Source organism: Schistocerca piceifrons, chromosome 11 (genome assembly GCF_021461385.2).
Source record: "Schistocerca piceifrons isolate TAMUIC-IGC-003096 chromosome 11, iqSchPice1.1, whole genome shotgun sequence".
Lineage (NCBI taxonomy): Eukaryota > Metazoa > Arthropoda > Insecta > Orthoptera > Acrididae > Schistocerca > Schistocerca piceifrons.
The window spans coordinates 1369213-1396010 of record NC_060148.1 but is presented as its reverse complement, the minus strand read 5'-3'; the positions used below and the strand labels follow the sequence as shown (position 1 = coordinate 1396010).

The 26798-nt window shown below is 40.8% G+C and overlaps 1 protein-coding gene across 1 annotated transcript; it reads right to left on the bottom strand.

The window, feature by feature from the left end:
* Positions 1-30: 30 nt before the first annotated feature.
* LOC124720325 (proteasome subunit alpha type-6-like) lies at positions 31-26798 on the bottom strand. The gene is made up of 7 exons (XM_047245635.1): positions 26644-26798; positions 26007-26101; positions 16863-16944; positions 11638-11793; positions 9891-10069; positions 5236-5330; positions 31-298 (listed from the first exon to the last, which is right to left on the bottom strand). The coding sequence occupies exons 1-7, from the start codon at positions 26717-26719 to the stop codon at positions 241-243; spliced, it is 741 nt and encodes a 246-aa protein (XP_047101591.1). The 5' UTR covers positions 26720-26798; the 3' UTR covers positions 31-240.

Sequence of the window (26798 nt, the reverse complement as noted above, 5' to 3'; positions counted from 1 at the left end):
GCATTGGAAATTTTAAACGAGACACAAAACTGTATGACACTTCATTTATTACCAGACCTGTGTGTTACACAAATTATTTAAAAATCACTGACAACAAGGATGGAGGCAAATAGCGTGCCAGCCAAACAGAGTAACTTTTAAAGAAAAGACAGCACATTCTCCAAAAGTGGCAAAGTGCCCGCGACTCTTCGGCAGACGACCTCGGACCTGTCGGCGGACTTCCGAGTCGCCGCTTCAGCGTCAGTCCCGCTCCGCGATGGCCGTCAGGTGGACGTCGATCTCCTGCTCTGTCAGAATCCTGGAACGACACGAGTTAATGACAGCGTCGTCGTCTCGGTAACTCTGTTAAATTAAAACTGAGAAAAAGCCTAATGTGTGACACTGCACGTCCGACAGGCTACTGCTACTGAATGAAACCATTATTCTGGTAACATTTTATAACATCTGACAATCAAGAAGAAGCTTTTGAGAATCTCGATCGAAATAAGGTCCTCAGAATTAAGTTAACACGAATAAAATACAGGGAACAAAATGGTATTTACCAACTTAACAGCAACTAATTTGCAGTTGTAAGAGTGAGTACACGATAGGTAAAAACGAATAGTTGAAAGAGGAGTGAAACAAAGTTGTAGCCTATCCACAATATTACTCAATCTGTACATTGAGCAAGAAGTGAGGGGAACTGAGGAGAAATTTGGAACAGGTGTTGAAGTCCAGGGGGGAGAAATACAAACTTGGGCATTTGCAATGACATTTTAAGTCTGTGTCTATTAGAGATGGCGAAGAATTGGAACATAAATTGGATGGAATGGAATGGATAGTGTCTGCAAAAGGTTTTAAAAGATGAAATTTAACAAAAGCACAAGGGAAATGGAAAGTAGTTTAATTAAATCGGGCAATGTTGGGGAAATTGCATAAGAGCTGAGACAGTAAAAGTACAAGATCAGTTTTGCTGTTTGGGCAGCAAAACTGACAGCAGAAGAGGAGAGGATATAAAATACAGACTGGCAATGTGCAACTTGCAAAATTAGGGACAAAGAAAGCTTTCAGCTTTTTAGATTACAATGTGTGTCCCAATAGGAATCTACAAAACAAGGTTTCTATTCGAGAAGGTGGCAGGAGGGGGGTTGCAGTTTGTTACCTACTTTCTCCCGTAGCTCTATATTAATCCCCACTTTTAACATGCACGTTTAATTATTGTAACACTGAAATATATAAAATGTTTCAATATAATAATAGTACATTGTCTGCGTACGATAAGATAAATAGAATATTTTAATGTAATAATTAATAACACTTTGCTGAGAGAGCCAAAAGCAATCCCAAAAATCAAGTTCCAGAATTGTTTCAGGGATTGGGAAACTATCTTAAGCACGTAACATCCAATCGAGAATTTTTAGAGCGATAATCTTGACGTGGATTAAATTCATTTCAGAAACAAAAATCCTTGTTCTGTTCTGAACACACCTTATATCCAAGAATTTAATTGCTTCTATGAAAAAGTTTTGTGGAGGTTGTGAGCCTCTCAACTCCCCCTGATAAGACTGCACAGTGGAATTTTCTAAATTGTCTATTTTTTTTCAAGTCAGGTGGCAATGCTCACTAGTTACCTGAAGACATTGTGGTCGGTGAAAATGAATCACTTATAGTCTAAGAACACAGTTCCACCACCAAACCTTATTACAAATACTGGGTAAGCCCTTTAGCGACACTTCTCAAATTGCGTACAAAGTTCGGTCAGTTAAACGTACACAATTTGTCGAATGATTAAAAAGTTTGCAGAAAGTTTCAGCTGCTGATGTTACGACACTGAGGTGATTGTGTTTGCCCGTCTGCTAAAAATATTGTCTCAGTAAGTGAGAAAGTAGCTCCAGGTTCCCCAAATCTCAAACCGTCATCCCTCGCGAGAACTTTTACGAGATTCAACTGACGCAACTTCTAGTGCTAACTGTCGTAAGAACTGGGTACAACTGGCTGATGCGAAACCAAAATAAGGACATCGGGTTCGCGAAGAGTCACCTTTCGTGATGAGACCCATTTCCAACTGGACAGTTGCATCGATCACATACAGCTGCCAGATTTGGGCCAACAAACCTGCCAGGCAACACTCGATACAGGTGGCCACAGTCTGGAGAGGATAATGGGTGTGGGGGGAAAAAGATTGTGAATGGCAGAGGTTATCGCAACGCGGTGAGAGTGTTTCCTTGCCCCAAATAGAGTGAGCGGACCGAGTGGTGTGAGCAAGGTCGTACCACCTGTGCATCACACACTGTCACGGGAGAGATTTCCTGTCTGTGCCACATCGCAACACTGAGGCAACTACCGGCCACCGAGATCTCGTGTCGTGCGACTGTTCCCTGTGGGGGTTACCCGAAGTCACTTGTGTGTTAAAGTTTTAGCAGACATATGTCTGATACTGTTTTTCACACTTAATTGTTTAAAATAGAAATATTTCAGCATTTAATGCTTTTGTGTAATTCACAAGTTCGGTAGTACAATCTTACTGTAGCACCATTAATTTGTTCTGATTTTTGAGAAAATAGAGCAATCTTCTTTGAAATTAAAATATATGAATAGTTTTTTTATGTTCAACCAAAGATCCATTTCGTTCGTTTTTCCATTTAGTTGACAACACAAATTCTTTCACAATATTTTCAGGTATGCAAAATAATTTGACGATACATCGAAATCCCGACAATTTGCGGAATACGGGATAGTGGGAACTGAGTGCGACCGAATGCCGTTTGCTCGCCCTCGCCAACTGGTTGCAGTGAGAGAATGCTCAGTTCTCTGACGCTCTGTTCAGAAGGGTTCGGTTAGTGGTGTTTATGTAAAGGTTTTCAGCAGGCCCTTCTAACAGAGGGCACCTCCCATAAAGAAAAGACAAGTACGGGATAGCAGCTTAAACGAGTATTCCGATAAAGGATGCTCGGCAAACTTGGTCTCGACGGAATTCTGTGCTCCTCAGTTCGAACACCTCTGAAGAAGTAAAATAGCCGAGTTACACAATTAATGATTACTCTGGCTTTAGTCACCTGTGACCTAGGAAAGCGTACTCAAAGACTGTACCTGTGTCATTGTTCCAAACTATTAATTTCCTTGCCGCACAAGAAGAAATGCTCGTATATTTATGTTCGGCTTTAACCGGCCACCTAACAGCACGTCAGCTCGGCCTTCCGACAAATCTACTAACTGATCGGGAAGGTTGCGCCATTTGGAAACCGTGAAGGTAACTTGAAAAAGTGCATTCTTAAGGCACAATATGGGAAACAATCCCAATGTGTTGACGGAGGACTATGCGGATGAGAAGTTAATTAAAAAGTAACTTCTGGATAACTGAAGACTACTATAGTATTTCTTGTTCTTAACTATATTTCAAAATGCTGTACCCAGTTGTATTCCAGTCCCAAGTAACAAAGCATACGATACTAACAAATGTAGTTGCCGTACAAAATATTGTTCCTTCATATACAAAATTTCTGATCAAGACCAGATGTAGTATTTACATACGTACATACGCATGCGCGGGTGTGCGTTTTTACGGCACTTTTAATATATAGGGTGCAGAAAGTGTAGGGCAGAAAGACAGCATCAAGTGAAGGAATCTGAGTGTAGGAACTACGGATCACAGTTGCATATTTTTGGTGCTATACAAACTTGATTGAAATTGGTGTACGGATGTCTTTTGTCAAAGTGAAAAGTAATTCACAGAAAATGTGTACGTAAACAAAATGCTTGGACTAATTAATCGTGAAGAGAGAGAAAAACAAAGCCTCACATACACGTCTACTGTACTTAGTTGACATACAATACAGCAGTTCTTTAATAATTGAAACAATCACATCTCCATGTTTCAGGCTGCATGTCCTATGAAGGTCAAAGTAAATGAAAAATGAGTATGCACTTGTACACAAACTTCCCGTAAGTTACCTAACACAAGTATCTCACAGCAAATGTTCAAACCGGCCACCATTATCATACCACATTAGAACATCGCAACCCCGGTCTGTAAACATCAAATGTTCACGGAAATGCGGCTGTTTTGCTACTCGTCGTAGGAACCGATCGACAAATCCCAGACGCCCAGGGAAGTCGTCCGGACTCACAACTTTTACCTTTTGTTGCCAGAAAGGATACAGAACGATCTTGTTAACGACACTCCAGGCCCGACACTGGTCCACAGCAACTTCACGTGCGATTCGTCTCTTATTTGTCATCGGATCTTGCTCCGTGTGATTTAACACATTTTCATCAAACTTTTACTATACGAACACAGCACCTTGCCTGTATCGTGTTTATTAGCTCATAAAGATCCTGTTGCTCTCTTAAGTTTGTCAACTGTCACAAGAGTATTTCTCCGAGGTGGCTTTCGGTGCGGATAACATTCCCAGAAAATCTCGCGGCCTGCCCTCGTACTGCAACCGGCGGCCCCGTAGCTAAACTTTATACTCTAAATTTCGGAGAGCACTCTCAGGTTCGTACAAATAAAGCAAGTTGGAGAATTTACTTCACCTGAGAATGTTATTAGCACGAGTATATGGGTGGGGGATGTTGCTCAAAACAAAGAACAAATACTGATTTCGTACGAACAAAACTAGAGGAGCTTTCCAAAAGTGGAGAACATTTTCTGTTTTCTGAAACGAGCTCTGTAGCATACTTCAAGCTGATTAAGTTCAGTCACGGTTAAGTTTCAATGAGTTGTTTTACTGAAAATGACAGAATTTATGCTGCTCGGAAGGCAAAATGAAGTGTACACAGCACGAAGAAATACTGAATTGAAGTTTGTAAGGGTTTAATAATAAAAACATTACCTGCTCGGCAAACTTACCAAATGGCTTCATTTTGTGCTGCTTTCTGCCCTACACTTTTAGTCAAATTGGGTCTGTGCACCATGTATAAGTAAGTATATAACGGATCTTTTTTGTTTAACTCACTGACTTTTATGACACTATTTGAAGGATTATGGTACTGATATTTCACAATATTTTCAGAATATTACTAATGTGACCAATTACGCATTAACTTTGTAGACCCTCACCCACGTACATACACAGAGATAGCAAATGTATTAAATTTTTTTATAAAAGGTGTTAGCCAGTTCGAGTAAAATTAATTGACGGTCCAGTCTTCGCAACTCTAGACTACAGGACCGAGTACCGATCGGCACGAATTAAAAATTCTGCACTTCCCATTACACGACAGGTTTCACAGGCTAGAAATAAAAGAAGTACGTACCTGAACTTCGGATTGTCCTTCGACACCACCCCAACTTCAATTTCAGACGGCTTGAAGTCTACTGCCAGCACAGACGACAGGCAAGATACTGCCAACTGTAACACGAGTAAAATTATAAAAAACAGTGAATTCACACATCAATGTTATCTATAAACTATGCTCATCTTCACTAAATACAAAGTGTTTCAAAAAGAGCTCACTTCCAAATTTTAGCATACTGTAGGAACATTAAGCTGCACAATCCCGAGTTATACAGTCCGACAGAAAATTCGTGCGCACAAAAATAAATGTGTGTGTCGATTGGAATTGTACCGCATTTCTTTAATCGCACACTGTCAGGTAGCGCCACAGGTATTACAAACAACTGGAAACACCACTGTAATATAACGGTTACCCGTCTATAGTATTGTGCAGTTCACTGTTTGGTGAATGTGCCATTTTCCCACGAAAGCTGGTTTTCATTACTAAACAGCATTCTGCCAGTCAATCGTATGCAGGCACGCAGGTACTTTGTGGGAAATAACCAGATACCACAGTGCCGAAAAATTCAACGATAATGAGATTAACTGCCCGTTTCCGGGATCAGTAGTTTCAGACAAGAAGAAAACCAAGAAACTATTTTTTTTTAATTATGTCAGATCGTGCTCACTTTTAAAATGTCTCTCGAGGCTATCTGTCGAATCTCAGATTTTGTACAATAAGCGATTCAGAAGTTGAAATGTCGAGCACACACTGCTTGGGGTGCACGCTGCTGCAAAATGACCCATACTATTTCACACAAACTATCTACTTCAATTCTGCTACAAGGCAGACTACCTCTGACAGCAATAAATACTCCACCACCAACTGTATTTAATGTATCCTTTCTGAACACTGTTAGACCATTTGAAAAAATTTCGGCTGAACTTATTTCTGGCTTTAGCCAGATCTCTGGACCTACAACTACTTTAGCTACAGTGCTTTCTATTAGGGCTTGGAGTCTGGTTCTTTCCCAACACAGCTACGACAATTTACAACTACAATACCAATTGTTTCTACAACTACGTTAATGTGTTTTACCTGCCCACTTTTAGACTGACGCCCTCCGTGTGGTTCCCCGAGGCCCTCTAACCTAGAAATCATTTAGCACGATTCCCCCACAGTTGCTAAATGACGAGCCAGTGTATCTGAAGTTAACTTACTTACAGATGGGACTACAAGCATTGTTAACATATGCACAAAATGGCTGCCTCGTTTAGTAATGCACGCATGAACTCGTTTCTTCCATGTTTGATTCATTTTGGGAGTACATTTGTACCGATTTTAAGATCCAGTGTTCTATAAAACACAATACAGCTCACCGTAGTTTCAAAGAACTTCTTTGCTGCACCCATTTTTCAATAAACTACCACAAGAATTCAAAAATCTTAGCAGTAACCCACTCGCTTTCAAACTGAAACTGAAGGGTTTCCTCATTCTATTCTGTTGAGGAGTTCCTTGAAAATTAAGCCGATTCCTGTCCCATACTGTTGACTGCGTTTACATAAACTTATAGCTAGTATCTTTTGGGATTAGTAAACACTGCATTTTATCTTATTACTTTTACGTTTTAATTTCATGTACTAACACGTTCCATGACATTTGAGATTTTCTCATCTATTTGGTCCTGCAGAACTAGACATGTAAAATAAAAAAATAAAGAAGCTGCTATTAGCACCTTAATATTGATTGTAGTGGAGTATTTTTCAAGGAAAATATGTTTACCTCTGGAAATATTGAGTGCTGTTTTTAGCACACTAGCTGTTACCAGCACTGCTGCATATGAGTGGCTTTTTATGTGATGTTATGGTGAGTAAGTAAGCTGTTGTACATGCAATATCAGCTGCCCTCGTGTGTGTGTGTGTGTGTGTGTGTGTGTGTGTGTGTGTGTGTGTGTGTGTGTGTGTGACCCTCCTCGCAACTGCACGGCACACAGCTAAATAGCCGAGCAGTGCAAGGGCAGGAGTGCCATTGAAGCAGCTACGCTTTATACAACGTGTACATTGTAGAACCAATTTAACAATTTTTAAAGACAGTTTATGTTCACTGGTGTACAAAAAGAAGTTTAATTCCCTATTTCCCCCTATTAGGGATAGACTTTCTCGTTTTTACTAAAATAGTCTGTCGTTCCTCGGGGTTTGAGCTATCTCCGTACCAAATCCACCAAAATTTGTTCAGCCGCTTACTCACGAATATGTAAGAGTTACTTTCACATTTAGTAATATTATAACGGAAGTACGGATTAAATGTGTTGAGGATTGTATAATAAATGTATTCATTATGTTGAATCGTACCCCACAGAACATAACCAATAGAAGCAGTTTTACAAATATGATAAGGTTCAAAAGTCAGCAAGTAAATAGCTTTTTCAATGAGTAAATGTCATTGGTAATTTACATAATATTTTGGAAATGAATAGATATCGTTTTTAACACACTTTCCAAAGTATCTTATGCTCTTCGTCAGGTTTCACGCTATCTCCGCACTAAATTTAGTCATAATCTGTTCGTCTGCTTAGTCGCAAAAATGCAGCAGAGTTTCACATTTGTAATATTAGTACAGATTACTGCTTGTCATACAGCATTCTCATAAAAACTGCTACTTTCTGTGCCAGCAACAGAACTTTTCTGTCTCTGAATCTAGATATTCAGATAATTTTCAAAAACAATGGCTAATGGGGATGTCTCAATCTACTTTTGAACTCGCAAGGATTCTCAATTTCTTGCTTTGTGTTAGACAGGAGCTCACCGAATGTCTTACCATCGGATTTCAGAACTCCATTCCGAACCCAGGACAAGGAGGCAAGGACTACATGAAAATTATTTTTGTGCCTTGTGATTGTATGTACCTCACTCTTTGGTTCCAACTGATCTAATACCAGCAACAAAAACTATTAAGGAGTAAATGTGTTGGCAAGCGAGTCAAGAGTTCAAAAACTCCTTGAGAAAGCTTCTGCAAGCTGTAGCATTATCTTCTCTACACAATACCCTTACTGCTTGCCTCTGCTGATGAATTGAACACTATTTACTTACTCTAGATGCACTACCCTATAAGATAATTTGAGAAGGCAGCAAGGAGTGAAAATATGCTGAACAAGCGATCAGTCGTGCCTTTATCCAGATGGGCTGCAAGGAATTTCACTTGCTGTGCTCCAGTCTGTGTATAACCATTTACGTCTACTTCTCTCACTAGGTGGTGATTAGTGCTCGTTTTGAATTGCATAACACAAGTCTCTGAGCTGTTAAGAGCTGGTGTGAACCACCTGTAGGCCTGTGCAGCTATCTGATAGCTTCGGGATTGGTCACTTAATTACTACGCTTCTAGTAGTAATAATAGTAGTAGTAATAATACTCTTTCCTTCGTAGTGTGGGTTTAATTTTCTCAGTTTTGTACAAAATTAAGGATTCAAAAATAACTGGAACCGAAGCATACAGCCCGATATAGCACCCGCATTAATCAACCCAAAATGATTGTGGTCAATGTGGATAAAGTCAGCAGTATTGCAGGCAATGCTGTATCCAATACAGAAATCCGCAAACACTTTGAAGGAGAAGAGTGCATACGAGGTAAAATCTGTGTCAAAACAGAAGTGTATAACCCATCACCCGTGACGTACCGACCACACGTGAGAAGTGGAACACCGAACGAGGCTCCAAATTCAGACGTCGAATAAATTCCTAACGACAAAGTTATTGCAATAAAACTCAGTGTGGTCCCAAAATTAGACTGCACCCTCAGGTCTTCAGGCTCCTGCCGAATACTGCCTCGGGTTCTCGGAGGAACGTACTCGACTCCGTGATAAAATTCTGTCCACACTTTTGCCATTACATCGTTCCTGTCAACCTATCGAACAATGAAAAGTCCAGGACAGAATAACAATAGGGGAAGGCATCACAGAGGAGGCAGAGAGTAAGAGTCAGTCACAGTGGAAAAGACTGCCTACAGAACCACGGCTGCACCTCGCCTTGCAAAGCAAACGGATTGCGGCAAATGCCTTTCTTCGGGGCCCACGCAAATGTTGCCGAGAATATTTTGACTGTGCCACAAATGATTTGCTGGGAAGCCCTTACACTCCACACAGTCCAGATCTCTCTACGTGCAACTTCCTCTTTTTTTTAGCCCTGAGGGAACGCATTTGTAGCCATCAATTTGCTTCGGACAAAGAGGAGCACGCCTGGGCACAATGACAGTTCTGTAGGCAACTGCAAACATTTTTCCATTAACGCACTGACTGTTTTGTCTCACAGAGGTATAAATGTATAACAGTTATGGCAACTGCTTCTGAAATAATAAACAGTTTACATTTTTCCATCTTTCTTGTTTTCAGTTGACAGCCTCATATTGAAAACTCTCACACTTTCACAGCTCGCACACACACGACCACTGTCTCTGGGTGTCCAGACTGAAACACGACCATCTCCGTGTCTGACAGAGGCAGCTGCCCACTGGGGTCGGTGGAGGGGTAATGGGCAGGGAGGAGTAGGGACAGCAGGGTAGCTCAAAATGCAGGTGTGGCCGTATTCGGACCCAGACACCCGGAGACAGGGGCCACGTGTGTGCCTCCCCCCCCCCTCTTTCTGCCTCTTATGCAGTGAGTGACATTGCTGTAATGTCTACGCCAGTTATCCGGTACGCACCTGTATGGCCTCGTCGCCGCTGTAGTTGAGCTTCTTCTTGAGCTTCTTCTCCAGGTAGCTGTTGGCCTCGGTCTGCTTGGCGCCCACCGTGACGGCGCGGTAGCCGCAGTAGTAACCGGCCGGGTCCGTCTTGAACACGCACGGCCCCTGCTCCTCGTCGTACGCCACGACGATCATACCTGCGACATCGCCGCCGGTTAGCCGCCGATCTGAGCGAATCTCCAGTCAAAACTTGTACGTAAAAATACTCCACACAAAAATTTAATAACTCATTACTAAGCCTTTGCAGTATAGTGCCAGATCTGAACAGAGGTGTGATTTTTCCACGTCAATCTTAAAGTCTGATGTTGTCTGCAGTACCTGTTTATAGCTGATGCACTGTCTTTGCCATAGTTTCAATCTTGTAATTAATCAGGGCTTCCTGAAAAGTAATTCCTCCCAATTTTATTATTCTGTTTTCAATGTCGGCCGAGGTACTACACGTCACGCACGTTACTCGGTCAACTTTCTCACTTTCCCGATGTAAGTTGCAACTCTCTGCACTACAGGGCTTTAAATTCTCGTGTGTAGCACGTAACTACATACGTGTGTGAGGAACAGCATGTTGCAATTGAGTTTCTGACAGCACGAATTTGAAGAGTTCATCCACATACGGAGCACACAGTCCTTTCGCACGACAATGCCAGACCAGACCACACACGCGCACTGCGACATCTCGGGTCGTCTGTCATCTACCGTCCTCCGTACGATACGATATTGCAGTGCCCGTGTTATTCCCCATTAGAATGAAATGTTCCCTTGGACAGGTAAAGTTGGCTAAAGGAATGCTGCTGACGACACGTGGAAGTTTGGTCTGGCAGCGAGCTGTGCTCTCTGAGCCTAACGGTGCGGCAACTGCTCACGATAAATGGGAAATCCATGTTCGAGTCCCAGTCTGGCACAGACTGCCGTTATACAGACGGTATTAGTCCGTATTCGTATCTGCGATTACACTTCGTGTATCCTCCGTGCTGTTTCGACTCGGCCCCAACTGATTTTCATCTATTTCCAAAATTTAAAGAGCACCAGGGGTGACTTACGAAATAAATAACTCTTTCCCTCTCATCCCATTCAGGAAGTCTTCCCTGTGTACTTCATAACCAAAGAATGATCAAACTTTAACTGAAAAACATTGTCAAAATAAGAACAACTACAGCTGTGTATTGCATGCTGCAGACCCTAACCTTTACAACAGGCGTACAACAGGGTCTACACAAACTTTTGTTCAAATCAACCGATCACACACTACATTGAACAACTAAAACGTACCTTCTGTGTCAGTCATATTTTTCACGTTATTGTGAGTAGACGAAGTATAAATGCCGCTTGTGAGTTTACTGGTATTGCATACGAAACGTACGAATAGTAATATACGGGTGATAATTGTCACGATGCGCAGTATTAACAAACATTATTAACAAACAGTATTTAAAGTAAATCAATTTAGGATTCACTTCAAAGTCCTCAGATCCCTCCAACTGACAATCTGAATACAAAGGGGGGAGGGGAACACGATTAGAAGGTAACAAAACTTGAGACTATGGAAAATTTCAGCATATCATCAATAAATACAGCTAAACGACAAAAAGGACAATATGAAGTTGCAGATAAAAATTGAAATATTTAAAGAACTAAAGAACGCAGTACGAGGTGAATAAGCAGTGACGGCAGCCACACCAACCCGCGGCTGCTGTGCTGAGCTACTCACTGCAGCCGAGGGGCCGCATCTCCGCGTTCTGGGTGTAGACCTGCGAGATGTCGGCGATACGGCGGCACAGCGCGTCCGCCGGGATCTCGTAGCCGTTGACGTGGCGCCAGTTGGCCGCCTCGTAGCGCGCCCGCTGCACCTGCGACTTGCTGTCGGCTGCGAACGGGAAACGGGGGAGGCCGTGTGAGTGCGGAGTATTGGCAGTGTGACCGCAGTCCACTCGTCGCGGCGGACCGATTTCGTCTCAAATCTTAGAGGTTCACAGTGAACGAGTTACATCGATATTTACAAGTTTGCTGAAAAATATATATTTTTAAGCTCCACATGTCAATCAATAAAACATTTTCATGTTCTGTCGATTTGTTAAAATTTTATAGACTTGTCTAACTGCGGCTATTTATAAAAATTTCTTAACGGCAGGTGGTTAATGTTTAACGTCCCGTCGACAACGAGGTCATTAGAGATGGAGCGCGGGTTAGGGAAGGACTGGGAAGGAAATCGGCTGTGCCCTTTCAAAGGAACCATCACGGCATTTGCCTGAAACGATTTAGGGAAATCAAGGAAAACCTAAATCGGGATGGTTGGAGACGGGATTGAACCGTTTTCTTAATGGAAGGGAAAGTAAAGTAGTAATTAAACAATCTGGAAAGGTAACACAAGGAAACCAGTAACTTTATGCAAACTTCAAAACTGTGTTTTATGAAAACACGAATAGTCATTGGATGTCAATTCTCTTGAGAAATGATAATACTGAAAGTTGGCTGTCAGCAATGACCTTAATGCCTTAACTGGTTGAACTATCGAAATATTACTTCTTTAAAATGAGAATCTGATTTTTAGAATTCCTTGTAAGTTATTTTCTCTAAAATCCCCATCTGGAATATTATAATAATTGCATGGGGTATTACCCAGTCACTGTACTTATAGCAGATACAATCAGAAAAGGCAATATTTTTCTGTGCAAAATGTGAGATATTTTTAAGTTAGTCCTATCCATACTCAAGGTCAAGGTATCTGACACTTAAATACTTAAAATGTTTGCTGCTGCCGAGTAAAAGTAAATCAGAATTGATATTTCTCAGTCAAAATAACTGTTTTACATAGCTGTGAGAGCGAAAATTTTTGATTTTGTTCAAGCATTTTATAAAATAATGATGTAGAGAAAATGTAAGCCAACTTTACACATTTTTCTGTTAGTTATTTTTCACAAATTTTTACTCTTTCCTATCTTGATTTTACTTATTTACAACAGTCTGTGAATTAGAACTGCCAGCACTGGCTCTGGGTTTGAAATGTAAGGCGAAACGTGTGAACTTTACTGTCCGGGTGTTTCTTTTTAATGCTGTGGGTGTACATTTCAACTGCTATAGCAAGTCTGCTGAAAGGAGGTCAACTGTAACAACACCGCACAGCTGAAAAGACTTCATTTGTTTTTCATCCTGCTTCTCACCAAACGTTTGTGCCACGCCGAATTTGCATGTGAACAAAGATGATTCAGCAAGAGCTGCACTTGGTAAAAGGAAATTGTACACTGGTAAGCTGATGATGGCCATTTGAAAGCATATGCCTGACCATGAGGTGTTAAGGGAACTGGCTGTTCATGAGAGAGACCAAGTTATTTCTCTCACCCATACACACAAGAGTATAGCAATTTTTGCACAATGACTGTGACGGTACCACCGTTAACCGAGAACTGATATTTCTGCAGTAACGTAGCCAAATTTCCAGCAATTGTGAAATGTTTTTAATTTTTCTTTAACATAATCTTGTGTATTTTCACAGTCTCACTCTTTTGCTACTACTGTATTAGCTCACTGACACAGTGTACAGTAAAAAGTTCAAACCACACACAAAACTGAGCAGAAAGATTCACTTTTAAGTTTAGGTGTGTTTATGACACATGCTTAAATCACACTTGAAGTTACACAGAAAAATATGGAGAATGTTGAAAAATATTTAACACTTTACACACAAAAAATTGCCCACTTTGATTGCACCAAATCCAAATAATGCACTGCGCAATCTCATAAATTTTATGATGGGGACTTGGGTAAATAATTTGTAAAAGCTCTTAAAAATGTGATTTTTTAAAGTTCTTATTAATAAAATATTTATGAAATATAAGTTGGCCAGATCAGAACACACAATGTTAATAGAGGGATCAGTTATATGTAGTAATATAACCAGAAGATTTGCATTATATTTTTTTCTTAAATTTGTAAAGTAAAATGAAAGTGTAGAAGTACGTGTCTTCAACACACTGAGAAGGACATTTAAAGCAAAATATCTGCCAGCCCTACAGTACTTTTGATTTATTGTTCGTATTTTTTGTAAGTTCCCTACTGTGTTAAAAGTCATTTACAAAATAAACATTTCCCAGAGGCATGTATAATTTAAAAAAAAAAAAAAAAAAAAAATTTAGGAGAAAATTAAAATATTTTGTTTCTTAACATGTATGGTATTCAAGTTAATTTATATTTTTTCTAGCGAATTTCATGGTGATTAATTCACATACACTGTACAGTTTGAGATGAAATTGCCCAGTAAAATACCAAGATTTTGGCTGAACAAAATGTGGGAATGTCTTCCCACAGGTTAAAACCGTGCCATACTAAGATTCAAACCCAGCCACCACATTTTGCGGGAAATATTCTTTCCTAATGAACTATCGAGACAGTATTCCCGTGTAACTCAGCTTTTAAAAAAGTTCTGCTTCTAAGGGGAAGGGTTCATTCATTTGCTCACACACTGTATTCTTGTAATGAAGCAGAGACCCCACGGATGCGGGATGAACTGATGTATACGTTAGGCAGAACCAACCACTACTTCCTCCTCCTGTAAAATATGGTGCAAAACTTTAGTGCTAATGCTCAGTGAACTAGCCGGCATCTACTTTTATTCTCCTAACAAAGCATAAGGTGACACTGAAAAAATTGCACCACTGGAGGAATACAAAACCTAATAATTCTGCCTTGTTTTATATCAAGAAACCCAAACAAACAGCTGTACCTTGAACCAGTTTTGTTAAGACACAACCAGTTTTGTGGCTTGTAGCTACACGAAGTGCATACCTGAACAAGAAATAAACAATGATAGTGATCGAACTGTACACACAAAAGTTACAGCGGAACTATTTATGTAAAGGGATAATGATGTAAGTGTATTTACAAAAATTAAAACTAGCAGAGAATGCAGAAGGCCCACCCTTAGAAGGTAAAACCATAATATTTGTGGGACGGGTAGTCGACGAATAAATGCCACATAACGAGGGTGCACCTACAACTGAAACCCGGACGAGAGATGCCGGTCCGAAAGCGAGATAATGCCGAGGCAAGAAAAAGAAGGCTAACAAAGCAACAGACTTGCTGGTAAGCCTCCTGCCAGTACACTTACATCCTTACCCCTTTTCATAAACAGTTCTGCTATTACTTTATATATCTAAAAACAAAGAGGTATTTAAAAACAAAGATGATGTGACTTACCATACGAAAGAGCTGGCAGGTTGATAGAAACACAAACAGACACATACATACACACAAAATTCAAGCTTTCGCAACAAACTGTTGCCTCGTCAGGAAAGAAGGAAGGAGAGGGAAAGACGAAAGGATTTGGGTTTTAAGGGAGAGGGTAAGGAGTCATTCCAATCCCGGAGCGGAAAGACTTACCTTAGGGGGAAAAAGGACGGGTATACACTCGCACACACACACATATCCATCCACACATATACAGACACAAGCAGACATATACAGAGGCAATATATATCTGTATATGTCTGCTTGTGTCTGTATATTTGTGGATGGATATGTGTGTGTGTGCGCGCGCGCGTGTATACACACTGACACGAGACTTACTCTAGGCACAGAGATACGTGGTACACGAATTCCATCCCGTGGGGACAGTAGTACCAGAAAGGTCATCTGGCCAGCCACTATCACCAACTTCACTGAACTCCACGTAATAGTGCCGATAGAAACGCGAAATGGCAAGACAGAAGAACGTGAAGTTATTTAATTTGGCTCGTGAGAGAATACTTTTAGGAAGTGCCACAAAATGATCCTCCTCCCAGAGGTGTACAGTAGAATGGCAGCAGTTCAGTTCTCCAGTGCAGGCAAGTTGCCAGTAGCCGAGTGAGAAAGCCATTCACTGTGGCTGAAACACTACAGACTGCACTACAGTGCACAACCCCATAGCCACCACAGCACAGCTACAGACTGCAAACACGTACAACGATCTGACTCGAGGACCACTGTAACGTCACACTAATTCACCTCAACTTCTCAATACACGAGGAGTAATGCGAATTATAATATTCGTATCTAGAGTACCTGCTGTACTGTTTGTGCCCTTTAGGCAAATGACGTTTTCCACTCTGTATTTGTGACAAGGAAAGACGATTGTGACAAAACAGCGAAGTAGTATTAGATATGGAATAAGTTGTGACACACGTACTGTGCACAGCCTTTTTGTTTGACGTCTGTGCAGAGTTCGAGTAATCCGCAAGACGTGACAGCGGCTGAACTGCTTTCACCCGCTACAGGCGGGGTCTTTCACGTTCCGACGTAGTGGCTCGTCTGCGTCTCCACTGTAGACGAGAACACATCCTCTCCGAGAATGAAAATAGCAATGAACCGAGGTAGTTCTAAAATGAAATGTCACTGCCTGTCAAACCTTCGAGGTGAATGTTAAAATTTAATTTATATTGTATCTGCTCCAAGTTACACAGTAATTGTGAACTGTACACCCATTGAAACGAACACAAAACAGGCAATGACGAAATGACGACATTATTGCGCAGTTAAAATAGGCATCTTTTTCCTTATACCGATAACAGCTGCAAAGGAGAAGAGTTTGAGTTGTTCCAGGGTCAAGCACAATTCTACGAACCTACCGCTTTGCAGGACCTCCGCATTAAGAAGACTTGACAGTGACTGAGTTACATTAAAGGTAAATTAACACACATCATTTCAGGTGAAATATCAAATGTAAGTGTTCCGACTCATCTCCTAACACACAAGAAGGTGGGCAAAATAACACTTCACTGCCTCTGTACTGGGCAACACAAATATAAGAGAAAGAATTTGCAGAATGTGTCCACAGAAACAGTATTTTCAGAAGAATGAAAAATGAAAGCAGCACAACTGTAGATCGTGAGTGGTGCAAATTTAAGATTACTCGGCGAAACTTATACAACAGGGCTACGGAAGCAGAAACAGTCGGAAACTCACCAATCATTCCCGTCATGACGCAGCCGATGCTGTCCGACAGCTTGAATATGTGCGTCACTGTCGATGCGTCTATCAGCTTGTCCTGAAACCAAACACCATTGACAAGATCGCAGAAGTGTCTCATACTCAGTAACTAAGGCCAATGTGGAGTACTACACAGCAACTACTGCAAGGGAAGTGAGATAAATCTTCACTCTCCGCCCTCCACTGCCGCTGCCTCCCCCTCCCCCACCGACAACCGACAGACTGCTGCCCGGTCGTGAGGTCCGTACATATATGACACACGAGTGTGGCGTGAGAGATCACCCTTCACCTTATCACCCACAACTGTAAATGAAGACCTGATCATTTGGAATTATTTTAATCCAATAAACAATGACAATCAGACTAAATGCTCGCCTCTGTGACAATTGCCACCCACAAATCACCACTGCCTACTGACAGAAGCAAATTACTGTACATTTGTGGCACTGTGCAAAACTAAAAACTATTTTGTTTTGAATTTTGGCAAATGTGAGTTTCATCATTTGACAATTGAATTTACAAAGCACACATCCAACACAAAATACTTCCAATGTTGCAGAGTTTACTCCGGACGAAAATAAAGGGTTTACTGATGCACAGACAGAATTATACTTTCTATCGATTGTGCAGGAAAACCCCTACGCTTAATATTGGTGTTCAAAAAGATTATCATCTTTAACACTGTGTCGATAGAAAGCATTCAGTAAAATCTGCAAGTTTTGTGCGTGATTTATGGAAAAATAAAATTAAAGCACTCGAGTTGGTAAAGAACCGCCAAAATATTTTAGTGTTCAGGTTAAAAGTATCGAGTCGTGTGTACGTCAGCGTTTAAGGGTAGCCCGACTACTCGGGAAGTGTGACCGAACATTTATTGACAGCAAACTAATAAAACAATATGCTTTAGGTTGAGGTTTGTCCAGGCATTTTTTTAAAAAAATATAGATATTTGTCTAGCTGCCAGAATGTGGTCCCAGCATATAGAGTATTTGGGCAATGATAGATGCGAGCAGCTTCACGAGAAGGTGCGATTATCTGAATCGGTCCGTTTAGTTATCGATGAAAGTGATAAAGTTTCAAATACTGTGCGGCAAGTAATATTCGTTTGTGGAAAACTGATCACAATTTTATTATTTTTGAGGAGCTTTTACAGCTACGCATTTTGAAATAACCCCAGGGGAAGATTTATTTTGCTGCTTAGAAAAAACCGTTAGTATCAACGTAATTACTATGGTTAAAATTGGTAAGTGTGTCAACTGACGGAGGCAGGAGGACGAGTCGACGAAGGAAGGGGCTTTCAATAGAATTTAAAGCAAACTGAAAGATAATTGGGATGTCCCACTTTCTACCATTGCACTCTCCGGCAAGAAGCATTATGCTGAAAAATTCTCATACAGAACGAAGTGACAGACTTCATGATATCCACTATAAACTTCATCAGAAGGACAGGATCAATAAATCACCTGTTTCGAGAGTTTCATTCAGATACGGAAGCAGATCACAGAGATGTTCTCTATTATTCTGAAGTGAGATGGTCATGTAAATGTGCAAAACTGAAAAGATTTTTTTGACCTCGGGAAAGAAATTGACACAACTGAGCTGTTAATAAACATTGGATTTTTGACAGACTTTACTGGATACGCTGAATACAAGGCTTCAAGACAAAAACAAATTAATGTCAGTAACACACAGATGTCAAGGCACTGCAAACAAAAACACAATATTTTCATAAAAAATATTGAGAAAAATTGGGACCATTTTCCACCCTATAAGAAGCTATGTATGGAGAAATGATAAAATGAAATGCATTTCAATGCAGCTATAAAATTATATCTAAAAACAAAGATGATGTGACTTACCAAATGAAAGTGCTGGCAGGTCGACAGACACACAAACAAACACAAACATACACACAAAATTCAAGCTTTCGCAACAAACTGTTGCCTCATCAGGAAAGAGGGAAGGAGAGGGAAAGACGAAAGGATGCGGGTTTTAAGGGAGAGGGTAAGGAGTCATTCCAATCCCGGGAGTGGAAAGACTTACCTTAGGGGGAAAAAGGACAGGTATACACTCGCGCGCATTACAAAAATAAAATAAATGTCGTCATCTCACAGATTAGCATTAGAGTACCATTCTGCGAATTTCTACGGCAAAATGAAAGCGAAGATTCCACAAAGAGCTTGTCAAATACAGGTACAGCCTCAATCGTGAAATTTGATTCAACTCCCTTGTACAATTATTTTGAGTTCATTTAATTTGCCCCCCCCCCCCCCCTTAGTTTCTGTTTCTTATTAAGAAACTGACAAAATGTAAAAGTTAATATTTGCATTTTTAGTGTCACTGATGAACACCGGGTGATTTTTTCCACCATGTACAAACTCTAAGGATCAATCAGTGACAGGATATGGAACAAAAAAGTTCTAATGAACTTAAGTCCAGAAATGCACGGTTGCCAGGAGACCATTTATTCAATGCTGCTCAGTAACAAAGACTGTGGTCTAGTACACACTGTACCGTGCACAAACGGTTACAGCACGCACGGTTTCCTCCTAGCGAGTGGTACAATTTTTCATACGTCACGCCCTAGTGCCCCCTCCTGCCTCAGTAATTGGTAATGTGTCAGATTCACTCCTCTTGCTGACTCACCTTTTAGTGGATGTGATAGTGTCACAAGCAACGGTTCCATATCCGAATCTAAAGCTTGCCGACATTGTGTTTACTTACAGAAAGGCAAATGGCAACAGGCGGCAGGAAGCGAGGTTATATCGGGAGATCTATCCCCGCCGAAAACAACTGCACCGTTCGATGTTTGCAACAGTGTTTCACCATTTGCCTGAGTCAGTGTTTCAGGAAGCAGGAAATTGGGAAAGATTTACACAAAATGTTCGGACACCTGACTCTAAGGAAAATACAATTAACACTGTGGAAAGCGACTGCCGTGTCAGTACCGAGCAGTTGGCCTGGCATTACGGCGTAACACGGATGACCGTGTGGAACATTCTCTGTGACAATTCTTACTACCCTGATCACTTACAATGTGTGCGGGACTAAATAACGACAGATTTTCCACATTGCGACCAGTTTTGTCATTCTTCACCAGAAACTATGACTCTGGGATTTGTGTCATCCCTCCTACTTATACAAGGGGCCACCTTTACACGGAGCGGTATCTTCAACTTTAATAACAGTCATCTGTCAGGTAGCACGCAGAACCCCCACAGTACGGTGACAGCAAATCGTCAGCACCGGTGCAGCCGGAATGTGTGGGTCGGGACAACTGGCAACCGTATTCTGGGGACCACTCTTCCTTCCGCGTGGCCTACCAGACTGGAACTACCGGCATTTCTTGCTGGTGACTTTACCTTCCCTACCGGAAGAGGTGTCACTGACGATTCGAAGGTCTGTGTGGCTGCTAGATGACGGTACTCCGGTCCACTTCGTCATTAGCATCGGGACGCATCTCCATTTTGTCTTCCTCGGTCCACGGATCGGACAAGGGGGTCCGGTTGCGTAGCCTGCTCGATCACTGGATCTCGAACTGTGTGATTTCTGGTTACGGGGCCACTTCGCAAGTGTCGTGTATGCGGAGCCCATTCCAGATGTGGAGACTCTGGAACAGCGTATTCATTCTGCCTTTGACAATGTTCGGGTGCAGCCCGGCCAATGTACGAACGTACGAGACAGAACGTGCTACAGTGCGTACGCGTGTGCATTAAGGTACGTGGAAATCATTTTTGACACAAAATATAACTGTGGCTGCATGGTACAGCACGTATTAGACTTCAGTCTCTCTAACACTGTACGATTGCATACATGGTATCTAGCAGGGAAACCGTGCATTTCTGGATATAAGTTCATTAGACCTTTTGTGTTCCATATCCTCTCATCAATCAGTCCCTCGAGTTTGTACACGGTGGAAGAGGGGGGGGGGGGGGGGGGGAAGAATCACTCTATGTCTATAACAAACGAGTTCACTATGCTGTATTTTGTACTTTATCCCTAGTCTGACAATTCTCAAATGTCTAGGACTGGTGTTAAGTATGACAAGGAAAGTGAAAAATTCACCCCATACAAAAGCATTACACAGCAGAAAATCCGTAGACTCTTCACAGTCTCTTGATGAGTAGATTTTTTTATCTATCCAATTATATTTTAAAAAATTGGATTGTTTTTGTTGCTATATTAGTTCACAACAAGAGTTACAGAAACCAACAGTGCTGTTGTTGGCAACATTTCTACAGAAACAAAGAGATTGCATAGATAGTGTGTAAATGCTTATAGTCACGCTACAATATTAATAAACGGAAAATGAACTGTGGATCTTAAGGCATATTTGTAAAATACAGTCTCATAAGATGTACAGTCCACACAAATGTTAATGGAAAATGTGATGAATTCTGTAACAGTTCCCAAGAAAAGCTTTCCAAAATGAGTTTCATACACTTTTAGCCCCCTCCCCTCCTCTCACTTCCATATGTAGATCATCAAATAGAACAAAATTGCCAGATAATCATACATCAGCAATAGACATTTGCTTATCTACGTAAATCAAGTCCGCAGTTTGTGGTCTCACGGTAGCATTCTCACTTCCAGAGCACTGGGTCCAAGGTCCGATTCCTGGCAGGGTCAGGGATTTTCACCTGCCTCGAGAGGACTGTGTGTCGTGTCGTCATCATCACCCATCCCTATTACGATCGGCAGAAGGCAACGGCAAACCACAGTCATTGGGACCTTGCCTAGTACCGTCAAGAGGCAAGGGACTTTATCACGTAGACAAAATAGCAGCCATTAACAAAGGGTGCTCACAGGACTACAACAGTGAAGAATATTCAGGGTGTTTTCTTCGTTTTGACTAGTAACAGGGATGATAAATTAATATGTGGTGTTGCATTACTAATAACCAAAGGTTTACGCAAACAGGTGCAGCAGTCGCCTGTCGATGAAAAACTGTAGAGGTAGTGTTATTTTTAATTACATCGAGTAAAATTTTTGCTGCTCCTGCTTCTGTTACTTGAAATATTTCGTTCACAGTGTTTACGTCTCTTACCGCAATTGCAATCTCGCCAGTTAGTGCTAACGTAACTGCGCATCGACAGTACTCTGCAGCACACTAAGCAGCACCCTGTTGAACAAGGCTGCAGAGACGTTGTCCCAATGTCTCACAACAGCTGTTACACAAGAGCTTACGGTCGTTTTATTCTTCGCCTTTCTGTCCTTCAGTGCTTACTAATCATCCTTAGTTGTCACAGAGGCAATTCATTTAGTGCTTTATACAATTCTAGTCGCAAAACCATGAAAAGCTTTTTACGATAACAGCTGGTCCGTAATGCTCTATTCAATCAAAAACCTCATTGATATGCTCTGAGGGTGTTTTCAGTGCAAATTTTTATCCTTTTTTATTTTATTTATTTATTGTTCCATGGAACCAAATTTAGGAGAAGTCTCCATGCTCATGGAACTAGTCAATACATGAAATTATAACAAGACAGTAGAAACAGATAAAATGAAATATAAGAAACATATTCAGGCAACAAGTCTTAAGTAAATAAAATCAACAATGTAACACTGGAATTTTCTTAATTTTTCAGCTCTTCCAGGAGCTCCTCGACAGAATAGGAGTGAGCCATGAGGAAATAAACTCTTCAGTTTAGACTTAAAAGTGTTTGGGCTACTGCTATGATGTTTGAATTCTTGTGGTAGCTTACTGAAAATGGATGCAGCAGAATACTGCACTCCTTTCTGCACAAAAGTCAAGGAAGTGCATTCCACATGCAGATTTGATTTCTGCCTGGTATTAACTGAGTGAAAGCTGCTAACTCTTGGGAATAAGCTAATATTGCTAACATATGTGGTGTTGCATTATGAATAACCAAAGGTTTATGAAAATAGGAGCAGCTGTCATCTGTGGATGAAAAAACTGCAGAGGTAGTGTTATTTTTAATTATATCGAGTAAAATTTCGACACACTTGTAAATACCTTTTAGGCAGTAGCTGGTGATTGAAATTTTGTGTAAAGATCTCACCACAACGAAAAACACCTTTGTTTTAATAATTGCCACCCGGACACACCTGTCATATCTGTGACTCTCCCCCTTATTTAGTGATAACACAAAACGAGCTGCCCGTCTTTGGACTTTTTCAATGTCGTCCACCTATCTTATCCAGCAATACTCCAGCTCAGAACAGACAAATGTAGTGTAGGCAGTCTCTTTATCACATATGTTGCATGTTCTACATGCCCTGCCAATAAAATGCAGTGTTTAGTTTGCTTTTCCCATATCATTATCTATGTAATCATTCCAATTTTAAGCCAATCTTAATTTTAATTACTAGGCATTTAGCTGAACTGACAGTCTTTAGAGTGTGAGATTTATAGTGTAACCGAAATTTAGCAGATTCCTTTATATACCACAGGCATGACTATTTTGATAACTTCCTTGGGGAACACCAGATATTGAAATTATAGCATTTAATCCTCAATAAGTTTGTGAACACCTGCCGGATTTTTTTTGTACATTATTTTGGCACACAACTGGCCCAGGTCACCACAAAAACATATCACAGTGGGCTTCTGGAAGATTAATTTCTGAAGCACAGATTGGATACTGGTCACCTGTTATCTAAACAAACATGGGGAAGGGCAGGGGAGGAGACTGAGCTGCCCAATGTTATCAGAGCTAGGGTCATTAACTGATCCCACTGAACTGATTCGCGTGACACCCCCCCTATCATTATACAGGATGCTGCACATTAAGCTATACCAGCAGGTCATCAGTATCACATCTAGCATACTTTGAAATTATTAACTGCCTTGTTCTCAAACACACATACAACAAAGTAATGCGTCCAGTTATGTGCCCACCTACCTCTCACAGAGAGCATTCCACGGTACCCTGCTTGTTTTGTTCGTCATATCTCAGTTTTCTGTCTTAATGCTCAGGTTAGGTGCCTCTGTGGAGGGCAAAGGGTCCAAATCACTGTGTGCAGGTGCTGGTACTGGATGCCATCGGTCAGACAAGTGTAAGTAGCATTAAAAATTGGGAGAGGATTTGAGAGGACAAATGGACTATTTCTTTAAGCATCAAGGCACCTGCTTCACTAAGCCAGCTATAAAGTGTCCAGCAAGCTGTAGCCTCACCACATGCCCTTCCTGATGGAGGTTGTTCGCTTGCAGTTTTTCTCTCGGAGAGTTGTATCGATAGCTAATGCAAATACACAATAGCTACCTTCTTATCTCTCCTCCTTAAGTATTAAAAAAAAAAAAAAATTCACTCAATATATGTGAACATTTAGCATGCAGACACACACACTAGCCTATACAAATACAATAATAAGACTGAATATACAACAGCGAACTTGCAAATACAAATGAGAAATTATGTATAGGGTATAATCATTTCGTGAACTGAACAAAGGGCTAAGCTGTCTGACAATACCGTTACAGAAAATATCTTCTCGCACTAGCCTGATACGTTTCATCTGCATTGCAGAAACCATTAATCGGACGAACAAGATTGGGGAGTCAAAGCCCAAACTTTGGAATCTCATAAAAGTGCAATTCCTTAGTCACTGAAGGCCTAATTTTGTGGAAAGTCTTCTGAAATGGGCAACTTTTGCTTACAAAATTGTGAAGATTTTCATTGCCACTTATTGAGATGCCTGCTGGCTTCCGGCTCAGGTTCTTCGGCCGACGTTTGACGATTTTCCTGCAGCACGAATGGCTGGTATTGTCAGAGCCTCACCATTACTGGTGGTGGACTCGTGCAGATTATATGTACCTCGTGCACCGATGTCCGAGGGCTTCTCCACAGTCATTTCTGGTATGGTTTCTCTATTACTACCTGCAACTGGTGTTTGCTGCAGCACAGGAATCCTGAATCAGTTCACCTTGAGGCTTTTTCTTTCTCACTGAAGCTACTCTCATGCTTGGGTATTTTTATAGCTTCTTTGAACTAGAGGGTGTGACAGCTCTTTTGTTTTGGTGAATTTCTACTATGTGGCTGGCCTCGCACAGTGCAACTGATTTCTCCACCTGCCCCAACCAGCAACGCCTTATGGTTTGTAATCCTGGTGTTGATCGATCGTCCAGTCATTCAATCATAAACTTTTCCACATGTGCACGGTATGGGGTATATTCCCAACATTGCAAGTGGGTCACTTTTCTCCTTTGCCGATCCGAGACACTGTTTGGTCTTCTTTGTCGGTTTACAAAGAACCTTTATGCCGTGTTTGTGCAATTTATGACCAATTCCGTCAGTCACTCTGGGACAGTATGGCACAAAGGCCTTACCCGACATTTGTTTTTCCGATGTGACACTTTCCCGAGTGTCTGAACCTGTTACACTTTTTACTGGTGGAGTACTCATTGCTCCTCAGAATGCTTTGCAGGGGTAGCATTTCACATGTGAGATGCTGCAGTTCACATATTGACCTTTGCTTGCATTAAGAGCGTATTAAAGATTACGAGACTCATACACTAACTGGTCAGTACTTGCATATGTCACTGGTGGAAGTTCAACAGCTGACACGCTTGCATTTTTGTTGATGTTCAGGTATCATAGATGTACATAAAATGCATCAAAACACATTGTTATCTGTACATTATTTAATATGTTTTCAGAATTTACTTAGCAGTTTTAGTTTTGTAATGTAAAGTGTGTCAAATATGACAAAGTGATTTAAATACACTGCAAATATAAATAATGGGCTACAGTACTGGCAAATATGCCCTGATGCATCCACCTCATACTCACCAGCTTTAAAGATTATAGACCCATCTGTGTTTAAACAATCATCATTATTGAGGAATATCATTGTGAGTATAGTAGACAATACTTAATATGGCTATTTTAAAATGTCATAAGCTCATGTAAAATTTAAGCACCCACAAAATCAAACAATTTTACGGACTTTTAATCAATTAAGGATTTGCTTACAGTAACTTAAAACATACTATGCATATTATAATAGTGTATCAGTAGTTACTTAATGATCTGGAGACATGTAATTCAGTTTTAATTGCTTTCTCGAAAGTTTAGAAAATTATGCATGTGTTACTCTTATAGCGGACGATGTGGCACAGTACAAAACGCTTAACTTAAGAAAAATATGTAATGAACTTACAGGAACTTTCTTCTGCGTGGCAACAACTGCAGTGTCTACTCCCTTCAGGCCCACCGACGTTAGTCCTCCTTGGCTTATAGCTTTGAATGCATATTCTGCAAAACGAAACTGGGCGTTTATATCGAACAATTCACTCTACGGAAGTATCAGGCAATAAACAACAGTAGGATTTAACGTACAAACATAGTACTAACTTTGTGATGAATCTCCTGTTAGCTGTACAAAAGTTTAAATTTACTCATCACTGCACTATATATATATTTAAAAGACACATTACAGCATTCAGTAGTGTTACAAGACAGACGTAACTACTTCACTCTCAAATTAAACCCAACCGATTGTAATTTAGCCTTCATGACTATGCAGAAACACTACCCAGTCGTAATGCGTAACGGACCAGTAATAGACACGTAACTATCTCGTAAAAACAAGAAACAATACATAACAACAACCAGTCCCATACATGAATACCGAAGGTAAATAAGTACAAAAGCTATGCATCCTTAACCTAAAAGTTCTCCCATTGTGTCAAGTCATTGAGAAACCACTTCTCTTCAGACTTAAAAATAGAAAATGACAGAAATCCACTGTTGCAAATAACGAAGCGGAGATTCTTAAATTTAGCTGTAGGACTTACCAACTTGATATAATCTCCCTTCTGGAGAAAATATAGTAATATGTCTATCAAACCCGGCACTACTACCTCGCGCCATAGTTATTCAGTACTCAACAGCAGTTGACGACCAATGACGAGTTCGTGGAAGTTATTTTACACTACCAAAGATATTACAC

Bases quoted from the DNA above. Each gene is read 5' to 3' on its own strand.
- LOC124720325 (XM_047245635.1), bottom strand. From the start codon at position 26,719: ATGGCGCGAGGTAGTAGTGCCGGGTTTGATAGACATATTACTATATTT. The intron at 16,945-26,006 runs GTAAGTTCATTA...GTTTGGTTTCAG, and splicing joins CCACGCAGAAGAAAGTTCCT to GACAAGCTGATAGACGCATC. The intron at 5,331-9,890 runs GTGCGTACCGGA...CTCGTGTTACAG, and splicing joins GCGGCGACGAGGCCATACAG to TTGGCAGTATCTTGCCTGTC.